The 12,082-nt window shown below is 37.2% G+C and overlaps 1 protein-coding gene across 3 annotated transcripts in view; it reads left to right on the top strand.

The window, feature by feature from the left end:
* The window catches only part of TBC1D32 (TBC1 domain family member 32), a 193,552-nt gene that overhangs the window by 132,086 nt on the left and 49,384 nt on the right, over positions 1-12,082 (top strand). For 2 of the 3 annotated variants that reach the window (XR_011258768.1, XM_069599058.1), the window contains exon 27: positions 10,640-10,723. Coding sequence is in view for 2 of the 3 variants with exons in the window: in XM_069599058.1 (XP_069455159.1) it covers positions 10,640-10,723 (84 nt within the window). In the remaining variant the exon portion in view is untranslated. Of the gene's footprint in view, positions 1-6,942; positions 7,292-10,639; positions 10,724-12,082 lie in introns of those variants that run through there. The other variant, XM_069599056.1, reaches the window with a different exon arrangement.

Genomic DNA, 12,082 nt, shown 5'->3' on the forward strand with positions numbered 1-12,082 from the left:
TCATAAACTCATCTTGTTTTAATTAACATTATCTTGAAAAAGATACTCCAAGAAATAAGTTTTAATGTCAATATAAGCTAGATTTCTTGAGAGCTGTAATTTAAAAATAATTGTTCTATTTATCAGTCATGCTTTATGGTTCTTATGTTTGTATCAGTTGCTGTAAAATTAAAAATGGGAAATAAAAATTAGTTTATATTTTGTTGGAGAAATTATATTTTTAGGGCAAGAAAATCAAATATTTTTTTCCAAAATTTTAGTGTAAAATGAGCAGTTCAACTGTTTTAGACACTCCCAAAGACCTTAAAAATGGCTATTAGAAACATATATATATATATGTTTATCTCTGGTTGCATAACAGAAAATATTTAAAATAGGTTTTGCAGATGCCAAAAGGTACAGAACAAAATGAAAAAACAGCACCTTGGTATATTATTTAAACACAGTAACTAAAGCTGCTGTTTTCTCATTTTGTTCTATACCTTTTGGCATTTGCAAAACCTATTTTAAGTATTTCCTGTTATGCAACCAGAGATAAACATATATACGTATATATAATAGCCATTTTTACGGTCTTTGGGAGGGTCTAAAAGAGTTGAACTGCTCATTTTACACTAAAATTTTGGAGAATAATCGCACTCATCTCACACAGTAGTAAAGTAATGCTTAAAATTCTCCAAGCCAGGCTTCAGCAATATGTGAACCACGAACTTCCAGATGTTCAAGCTGGTTTTAGAAAAGGCAGAGGAACCAGAGATCAAATTGCCAACATCCGCTGGATCATGGAAAAAGCAAGAGAGTTCCAGAAGAACATCTATTTCTGCTTTATTGACTATGCCAAAGCCTTTGACTGTGTGGATCACAATAAACTGTGGAAAATTCTGAAAGAGATGGGAATACCAGACCACCTGACCTGCCTCTTGAGAAACCTATATGCAGGTTGGGAAGCAACAGTTAGAACTGGACATGGAACAACAGACTGGTTCCAAATAGGAAAAGGAGTACGTCAAGGCTGTATATTGTCACCCTGCTTATTTAGCGTTTTATGCAGAGTACACCACCCTTGTGGCAGAAAGTGAGGAAGAACTAAAGAGCCTCTTGATGAAAGTGAAAGAAGAGAGTGAAAAAGTTGGCTTAAAGCTCAACATTCAGAAAACTAAGGTCATGGCATCTGCTCCCATCACTTCACGGCAAATAGATGGAGAAACAATGGAAACGGTGACCAACTTTATTTTGGGGGGCTCCAAAATCACTGCAGATGGTGACTGCAGCCATGAAATTAAAAGATGCTTGCTCCTTGGAAGGAAAGTTATGATCAACCTAGACAGCATATTAAAAAGCAGAGACATTACTTTGTCAACAAAGATCCATCTAGTCAAGGCTATGGTTTTTCCTGTGGTCAGGTATGGATGTGAGAGTTTAACTGTGAAGAAAGCTGAGCACTGAAGAATTGATGCTTTTGAGCTGTGGTGTTGGAGAAGACTCTTGAGAGTCCCTTGGACTGCAAGGAGATCCAACCAGTCCATCCTAAAGGAGATCAGTCCTGGGTGTTCATTGGAGGGACTGATGCTGAAGCTGAAACTCCAATACTTCGGCCACCTGATAAGAAGAGCTTACTCATTTGAAAAGACCCTGATGCTGGGAAAGATTGAGGGCAGGAGGAGAAGGGAACAACAGAGGATTAGATGGTTGGATGGCATCACCGACTTGATGGACATGGATTTGGGTGGACTCCGGGAGTTGGTGATGGACAGGGAGGCCTGGCGTGCTGCAGTCCATAGGGTTTCAGAGTCAGATATGATTGAGCAACTAAACTGAAAGGTGTAGTTTTCTGAGTTTCTTTGTTACAGGGATAGACTGTTCACAACTCTGAAACAGGAGAAAGGAGCAGAACATTATCATTAAAGCCGTGTTCTGTTTGGAATCTTGGGGCGCTTCCCACAAGTCTTGGTCTCAGTTATACATTACTCTGATACTGTGTCCATCATTAGATTTTGAGCTACTTTTGAAAATAGATCATAACCTCTCTGCCCAGCAAGGTCTACTTGGTTACACAAAATTCAGTTACTCTTCATAGCAACTTTATAAGATAATCTGCATTTTATGGATAAGGAAACAAAGGCCTGGAAATTTTAGGTAATGAGCTCAGTACAGTCTTAGATCCAAGAAGTTAACCAAACAATCTGACACCGAAACCATGCTCAGGATCAGTTTGTAGTAGTAAACTGCACTTTCTCTTTAACACCTAATGTTTTGCACATGGGAGGTCAGCATTTATGAAATAAACCCAGGTGAGCATAATACTGGTGAGATAGAAGATGAAAAATATTTTTAATATCTCCAATCTCATAGCATAGTTTTCCTTTTATTAAGCTAAAACTTGAACTATTTTGGGGGGTAAGCTCAAGGGAAGAACACTAAACAAATACATGCTTTTGTAAGGCAAGCATGCTTATTTATTTGTTTATGTTCATGCACATGTACAGACTGACTCTATAATCTGATTCAGTTTGGGTTTTAAATATAAGCAATCTACAGTTATCAAGAACCAAAGGTTTTTGAATTATCATTACTTATGCTGCAATTTCTCCCCAAAATCTCTATATAAAACCCTGCAGTGCACAATAAATACCATGTACCTCCATTAATATTTTTCATAATTATGATAATGAGTAAATGAATGTCTTAAATTCTCTATAAATTATATACTCTGAATCCAAAAGGAGGTAGGCAAAGGAAATTCACTTAACAAGAACTTAATGAGAACCTACTTGTTGACTCCCTGTCCTGCTCCCTACTATGGGCAGCTACTCTCCTTTTGTAGGTAATGATAAGGAAGGAGAGAGCAAACATTCAGTAGTCTTTCCAAACTGATTTAAACCCAAGTTGTCTAGACAGCTATCAGAAGAGAGATATTCCAGCTTTCTCCAGCTTGGGCTCCTGCTGTTTCCAGAGTTTTCTTTCCAGGTTTTCAGCTTATAAGAATAAATGAGACCATGTAGATGTACAATCACATGACATTCCTGTACTTTCTTGTAATGAGTCATTGGGAGAAGCAATACATTATATGACCTAAGACTCATAGGCTGAAGTTAATTTTTTAAAACGTAAGTCACATTTTTTCTTTTTCGTAACCTTATTTTTGTTCTGTATGTACCTTCTACCCCACCGCCAGCTATTCTGAGACCTTTTTCCTAACATAGAACTAATTAAATGTTCCCTGAACTTCTATAAATTTCATTCATTTTCATGTGTTTATTTCATTCAACTTCAGGAGAGAACATAGGTAGACACTCTATTCCATTAGGCTAAATTTCAAATGTACTCATGGACTGCCTCTTTTTCTTTTCTTTCTTTCTTTTTTTTTTTTTTTTTAACTGCCTCTTTTTCTTTGTTAAAATATAAATCATTCCACAGTTCCTTTTTTTTCTTCTTCTTGTCAGGAAGGTTCCTGTAGGCCTGATTGACTTCTAGTTTCTGCTGAGTTTACTATACTAGCTGCTTGTTTTCTGTTCACTCTAAACATCAGATTCCATCATCAGTTGCTTGTTTAATTTGTTTCTACTCTTATATCTTCCTGGAGTAATTTCCCTATAAAAATGTTTCTGTTTTTCACATTATCTTCTGATCCTTATTTCTCACTAGTCTTTTGTGACCTAATAATTATGTAATTAAGTATGTTCAGGTATATTCTTCCTGGTTTTGTTCTCCGGTGTTGATAATATGGGTTCCTAGGTGGCGCTAGTGGTGAAGAACCCACCTGCCATTGTAGGAAACATACGAATGATGAGTTCCATCCCTAGGTTGGAGAGATTGCCTGGAGGAGAGGATGGCAACCCACTCCAGTATTCTTGCCTGGAGAATCCCAGGACACAGGAGCCTGGCCAGCTGCAGTCCATTGGGTTGCAAAGAGTCAAAGATGACTGAAGCACACACACGCATACAGTGTAGAATTCATTTAATTTGACTTGGCCACTAAATAACATATGTCTTATAGACAATATTGGAAACTGGTATGCTTTGTAACTGTAATACATTTTGGCTAACTCTATACTTCAAATGCCTAAATTATCAGTACTTGGACTTTTAAGAGTTTTTGTTTAAGATGCCCTCTTTGTCCTTTAAATTTTGTGTTATTTTTTTCTGTTTTTCTCTGAAAGAATCCTGGCATAGCAGCAATGAGGTCATCTGGACTCATGTTTCTGGCTCCTAAATGTAGTTCAAGGGATTCTGGTTCCTTTTAGTGGGGAGAATAGCACTGGGGGCAGAATTTGAGCAAAAATGTGCCTTAGATTAACATTAACATGTTAATGTTAACATGTTTACCTGGAATGCCTTAACATTAGAGGTTCCTATGCAATATTGCTCTTTACAGCATCAGACTTTACTTCTATCACCAGTCACATCCACAGCTGGATGGTGTTGTTGCTCTGATTCTGTCTTTTCATTCTTTCTGGAGTTATTTCTCCACTGATCTCCAGTAGCATATTGGGCACCTACCGACCTGGGGACATTTTCAGTGTCCTATCTTTTTGCCTTTTCATACTGTTCATGGGGTTCTCAAGGCAAGAATACTGAAGTGGTTTGCCATCCCCTTCTCCAGTGGGCTATGTTTCATCAAAACTCTCCACCATGACCTGCCCATCTTGGGTGGCCCTATATGGCATGTCTCATAGTTTCATTGAGTTAAACAGGGCTGTGGTCCATATGATCAGATTGGTTAGTTTTCTGTGATTGTGATTTTCAGTTTGTTTGCCCTCTGATGGAGAAGGATAAGAGACTTATGGAAGCTTCCTGATGGGAGAGACTGACTGAGAGGGAAACTGAGAAATCTGTGGAAAATTCTGAAAGAGATGGGAAGACCAGACCACCTGACCTGTTTCTTGAGAAACCTGTATGCAGGTCAGGAAGCAACAGTTAGAACTGGACATGGAACAACATACTGATTCCAAATAGGAAAAGGAGTACATCAAGGCTGTATATTTTCACCCTGCTTGTTTAACTTCTATGCAGAGTACATCATGAGAAACACTGGGCTGGAAGAAGCACAAGCTGGAATCAAGATTTCCAGGAGAAATATCAATCACCTCAGATACGCAGATGACCCCACCCTTATGGCAGAAAGTGAAGAACTAAAAAGCCTCTTGATGAAAGTGAAAGGCATCTGGTCGCATCACTTCATGGGAACTAGATGGGAAACAGTGGAAATAGTGTCAGACTTTATTTTTTGGGGCTCCAAAATCACTGCAGATGGTGATTGCAGCCATGAAATTAAAAGATGCTTACCCCTTGGAAAGAAAGTTATGATCAATCTAGATAGCATATTTAAAAGCAGAGACATTACTTTGCCAACAAAGGTTCATCTAGTCAAGGCTATGGTTTTCCCAGTGGTCATGTATGGATGTGAGAGTTGGATTGTGAAAAAAGCTGAGCGCTGAAGAATTGATGCTTTTGAACTGTGGTGTTGGAGAAGACTCTTGAGAGTCCCTTGGACCGCAGGGAGATCCAACCTGTCCATTCTAAAGGAGATCAGCCCTGGGTGTTCTTTGGAAGGAATGATGCTGAAGCTGAAACTCCTGTGCTTTGGCCACTGCATGCAAAGAGTTGACTCATTGGAAAAGACTCTGATGCTGGGAGGGATTGGGGGCGGGAGGAGAAGGGGACGACAGAGGATGAGATGGCTGGATGGTATCACCGACTCAATGGACGTGAGTTTGAGTGAACTTCGGGAGTTGGTGATGGACAGGGAGGCCTGGCGTGCTGTGACTCATGGGGTCACAAAGAGTCGGACACAACTGAGCAACTGATATGAACTGAACTGATATACTTTTTAAAAAATTTTCCTCTGAGCATTTGATCGAGTATTGTCATTTTGTCCTGCCATTTAGATTTTATCTGTATGAGATGCCATGGAAAGTATTAAAATATGTTCTTCTTGCATTTTTTCTGCCTGTAGTCACTAGCCTGTACCTAGTACAGTAATTGAAGGGAACAACCTATTTCTTCTTGACTTATCTCTTTCTTTCATCTTCTGACTTTCATGTATTTGGTTACCATGTCTTATAGAGTTTATTCTTAAATTTTTAAAATCTGTTCTTTCTCATCCCTTTCATCTGTTACTACTTTGATTCTAGTATTAACCTTTTAGCAACTAAGTTATTGTGTGAAATATATGATCATTCTAGGAAGATTAGAAAGTATAAACAAAATGAAGAGACTGAAATTTGCCTTATAATCTCTGCAGGATAAGATTATCACTAAATTATTCTTAGCCCCAAAGAGTTAATACCTAGCATGCTATTTTCTTTTGTCAGTTCACTCAATACCATATTGTATAGAATTTCCCTGTCAATAAATGTACTTACACAAAGTAATTTTAAAGTCTGCTCATTTATCTCTGGATCTGATTCCTATAACACTTTCCTTTTTCCTAGCCAGTTATGATTTCCAATATACAATAAGGAGACAAAAATCTTTAATAATTTATGTTATCTGATAATATCAAAGTGCTAGTAAATCAGCTTAAAAAAAATGAGAGACATACAGGTTTAGTACAGACTGCTCTAGGCAGAAAGAGAGATATTAAGGCACCAAAGGAAACATAAGAGGTGCTGTGATGGAAGCCTGAGACCTGAAAGGAGGATCACTGATGGCGCCTAAAGGGACAAAAGCATCAATTCTGGTTTTTTTCCACTCACTTTATGCTGTGAGCACCATCATATATCGTTATTGGGCTAGCCTTAGTGGTATTCTAGTGGTTCTACCCATCATGTGATTCTGTTACCAAAGCTCCTCTTTTTTTTAGACCCTCTTCTTGACAATTAATCAAAGGGAAGAGGAATTCAGCACAATTTCTAATCTATCACCTTCTGAATCCTGAACTTCAGCTGTACTGGTATACTCAAAGAATACTCATAATTGCTATGTATCCATGGACTTTAGGGCACCCCTGGTGGCTCAGATGGTAAAACGTCTGCCTGCATTGCGGGAGACCAAGGTTCAACCCCTGGATTGGGAAGATCACCTGGAGAAGGAAATGGCAACCCACTCCAGTACTGTTTCTTGGAAAATTCCATGGACGGAGGAGCCTGGTAGGCTGCAGTCCATGGGGTTGCAAAGAGTTGGACACGACTGAGCAACTTCACCTGCTTACTTACTTACATGGACTTCAAATCGACCTGTCTTGTATCTGCTTATGGCTGTAAAGCAGCTGTACTTGATACATCAGATAATTTTCTAAGATTCAGTATTAATGGTGAATAATATAAGAATAAAGCATGATTTGAAATTAGCTGAGGATTTGTTTTAAATTGTGTGTGGTGGTCTAATTTATCATTACAGATTCTGCATTACTGCATTCTGCATTACTGGATGCAGAACTTACATCCAGCCTGTAAGGGGTCTAAATATTCATAATGGGAAAGAAAAGAGATGATATCTACTTTTGAAAGATGGAGTAGATGATCTTTCCCTTTTCTCTCCTACTATGTACATCTGAGATTTGTGGACATAATCCTATGTTTCATATGTGACTCTGGATTGAAAAGACAAACTGACTAGGGACCTTGGGATCCAAGGAACAAAGATGACATTTCTTGGGTTTTGTTTTTGCCTCATATATCCTAGGCTGAGTGATGAAGAATATCAATGGATGCAAGGGAAAAAATGAGGACTGGGCAATAAAAGCCTGCTCCTTCTAACCAAAGGACCAGGATAAGGGCAGTCTTACCAGGACAAAACTTGTAGAAAGTGAGCACTTTAGTCTAGCCAGACACCACTGTAGAAGTCTTGCAAACAAGACTTGGGTTGCAGCCTGCACTTCTCTTCTCACCTGACAGTGATGAGACACCCTGCCTCTCCCTGATAGGTGGTGTCAGGGAGACCTAAGTAGACAGTCAGGACTTTCACCATCACCCGGTGGTAAAGAGGCCACAAACTCTACTTTCCCTCCACTCATGTATCTGTTTCACACATGAAAGGTGTGGTATGTTCTGAATAATCAAGTGTTCAAGCAACAAACATCTGGTGGTTGTATGCAGGATAATGATCAGGAAAAAACTGAGCACATAGTGTGATTTCCTTGTGATCTGAGGATGTGCCAGCAGTGATAAAGACAAAAGAATTAAAGAGTGAATCCTGGAGAAACCATGCCTATTTACAAACACTGAATTTTTTGGAACCTGCTGCTGTTGTGATGGCAATGCCCAAGGGAAAATACACTTATCCCTGAACAATCTGCCTTTGGTTTTTCCACAGCAGTAAAACCCAGGTCCTCTTTTATCATATAGATACCATAAACTTTGGTTTTATAGTCTACTGATGTCATAGTCCAACCCTAGGGACTGAGTATAATTAAAAGGAGATGGTTTCTAATTTAAAATCCTTTATAGAGATTCCAAGTCTGTCATTCAAAATAAAAATCCACCTAAAACAATATTCAACAGTTTACTTTCTAGATAGCAATATCCTGGAGTTAATGTACTCTTAAAAGTTAAGAAATGTTTTATGTGAATTAATTTCCTGGAGTCTCAGATAATGGAATTTCTAGTGAACTGACAGGTAGTGAGTTGTGCTGATAGCCATGTTAGTAATTATGCAGTTTTGTTGTTGTCATTGTTAGAGAGATGGTGCCAATAAATTGTAACTGTGGGTTCAACTACCACATGTGAATTGGTTTTTAACATTGTTTCATGACTGTAGTTTATCTCTCAAAATATTTGGAAATACATAGTGCTGTTTGGATTGCTGGGCAAAACAAATATATTGGAATCAATAGAAATTATGAACTTTCTCTGGTTGATTCAGTGATGTCATCTTTATATAGGATGCATAAATTACTTTATAAGCCTCCAATATATTATGATCTAATAGCATAATTTCATATTTCAGAATCAGTAGTATGCTTTGTAAAGTCTGAAGTTAGCCTGGTGACTCAAGTTTCAAATGTTTTATTGTTTTAGCGCCTTCACAGATGTGTGTTTTCTCTTCTCTGACATATTTCTAACTGTCTGATGGCTGAACCTGATCCTGTTCACTGCTTTCCTCATGCCAGCAGTCACACACTTCTCTTCACCTGATTTCTGAAAAATTATAATCTTAAGAGACAGCATTTTGTGACTTATAAACGAACACATAGAAGTTGAAAGCTCTCACTGAAAGGCTATTATTTACATATAGGTTCATAGAAAAGAAACCACTTGAAAGATTTCTCCAAAAGTGGGAGTATTTGGGCTTATGTGTGTGAAGATAGAACCAATCTATAAATAATCTACAATACTAGTGTTCTTTCTGATCCTTAACTATTGCATTTTCATGTTTAAATATTTAAATATTTCAACTTGAAATCAATATGAATAGAGTTCCACAAATTTAAAAAAAAAATTCATTTTTATCTAGAGATGTTGCTTAAGCTGTATCATGAGATGTAGCTTGTTAGACCTGTAGTTGTTGGAAAGCATATGTTATCCCTCTTTGACTTTACATTTCTGGCATGTTGAACACTAACTTTTCCTCATGAATTATATCTTAAAATGCTCTTAGATGTGATAAAGGGTACATTCAGTTAACATGTGTCACAGTCAATATCCTGAATATAACCAGGGCACAAGTTTTAAAAGTGACTAGAACTTACTTGCCCTAATTACAAGCATATCAATTACTCTTCAGATACATTTATTTCCAGCAAAAATAATTCTAAATTGCATATTCATTATAATTCACTTGGTTATATCCATTTTGGCGGTAATATATGCAAATATTTATATACTGTTACATTGACAGGCATCTTTTTTTTCAACTTTTCTTTGAATTAATAAACTTTTAGAGCAATTTTAGATTCACAGCAAAATTGAGCAGGAAATACAGAAAGTTCTCGCATATTCTCTCCTTACACATTTAAAACCTCCCCAACTAACAACATCTCATACCAGAGTGGTATACTTGTCACAACTGATGAAACTACATTGACATGTCATTATCATCAAGAGTCCATAGTTTACATTAGGGTTCACTCTTGATGTTTCACATTCTATGAATTTTGACAGATGTCATAATGATGACATGTATCCACCACTGTAGTGTCTTACAAAAGAGTTTCACTGCCCTAGAAATTCTCTGCTCTGCCTATTCATCCCTCCCTCTTTACAGCTCCTGCCTATCTTACCTTTGATCTGTTTACCCTGAACAGATAACGTCTGTTGTCAAGTATATAAAACATATAAAATGTGCTTTTGAAAGGGATGTGAGCTATGCATTGATTCTGGTCTTGAAGTTCATGTGATGTTTTTTCTGCAGGTATGAATAATGATGGTAAGATATTGTAGCCTAATTTGTGATAATTTTTTTCTGAATTGAAATCATTTAGAAAATTCTGAAGTAATCCTTAGAGGATCTAAAGATAACAGATGGTCCTTTTCCAGTTTCACATTGAATAGGTTTGCAGTGAAGCTATTTAAAATTTAATTTACATTGGAAAGATTGTTGTGAATATTAAAATGATATGTTTTGAATTGGCTCCCCTCAAGAGCATAATTGTGAAGAAGTTCTAATGACTTTTACCTACTGGTCTGTGATTTAAAGATACAGTATCATGTATGATTCTTGACCTTTAATATCCTAATTATTCTCTTGTTTATTACAGCTTTAGTAGAATTACTTGAAAAATTTGTACTTCATCTTTCTGAAAGCCCATCTGAATGCTACTTCCCTTCAGTGGAATATACAGGTACAATTTAAACATTTTGAATTTTGGAAAGTGCTTGGTATGCAAATAGATAATGTTTCATAGACAAGTGTAATTCGATGCAAATATACACAAGGTTTTCCATTCTTAAAATCTCTCACTTTGGGTTATATACATACCAGATATCTTCTCATCTTTTCTGTGCAAATATCTCTGTTTCCTCGTTACTTTCTAGCTTTGTTGTTGTTGTTAACTCTTTTTTTTTTTTCCTTCTGTCTACCCATTGAAATTTGTTTTCCCTTATGGCAGTATCTTCTGTTCTTCAGGTTTTATCCACTGTCTCATAGTGATCTCATCTGTTTATACTGTTTTATTTTGCATACCTTATATATTGATGACTTCTAAGTTTATCTCTTCTACTCAAATATCCATAAGCTTCATTCTCATATTTCCAGATGCTTGATAGGTAAACATCACCTGAATGTGCTGAAGAACCCTCAGGCTCAAAATGTCCAACAAGAGCATTACTTTATCAGACCTCATTGAGATACTTCCTCCACCGACACTATTTTGGTGGGCATCTAAACCAGCTTCCCGCCTAGTCAGCAAACCATAGTCTATGTTCTTAATATATTTCAAATTTATCCCCTTACCTCTATCTCTCCTCTTCTTTGTGTTACTTTAAGCCACCGTTACTTTTTGCCTAGGTTATTGCAACATTGTCTTTACCTCATTTTTCTAATTGGAGTCTCATTTTTTTTTTTCAGAAGTATTCTTTATGTTGCTTTCAGAATGATATAGGAAGTGTAAATCTGACCTCTTCATTCGTCTACCTTTTAGAAGTTTACCATTGACCACTGCATGCAGTTTAAGATTCTTATCATGACACCCAAGGCCTTAGGTTACTGTTCTTCTTTCTTCTCTAGCGTCATCCCCTTTTCTCCATGCCTCATTTGTTTTTCAAAACACTAAACTATTAGCAGCATTGCCAGCCTCACCCTCTCTTCTCCAGATACACATTCATTTATTCAGCAAATCGATATTTTCCTCTACTATCTAATAGAATCGCTCAAAGCACTTGGACACATCAATGAACAAAAGAGAGGAAAAAAGTCTTGCCTTGATAGAGTTTACCTTTTTATTGGGAGATAGACAGTAGATAAGTAAAACATCCAGTATGTCAAGTGGTATGGTGGTAAGTGAGAAATACACAGCAGGGAAGGGATCTACGAAGTGCTGGTTGCTGTTGGAGGTTCCAATGTTAAATAGTGTTTGGACCAGCAGAAGTTGGCAGCAAGATATATGAATGTTTTCAGAGAAAATTCCAGCAGTTAACTAGGAAGGAGACTGGTATAGCTCAAAAAGAGTAAGGGGGACAGTTTTTGGTGTTGAAGTTAGAGA

This window comes from Ovis canadensis, chromosome 8 (assembly GCF_042477335.2).
Source record: "Ovis canadensis isolate MfBH-ARS-UI-01 breed Bighorn chromosome 8, ARS-UI_OviCan_v2, whole genome shotgun sequence".
Classification (NCBI taxonomy): Eukaryota; Metazoa; Chordata; class Mammalia; order Artiodactyla; family Bovidae; genus Ovis; species Ovis canadensis.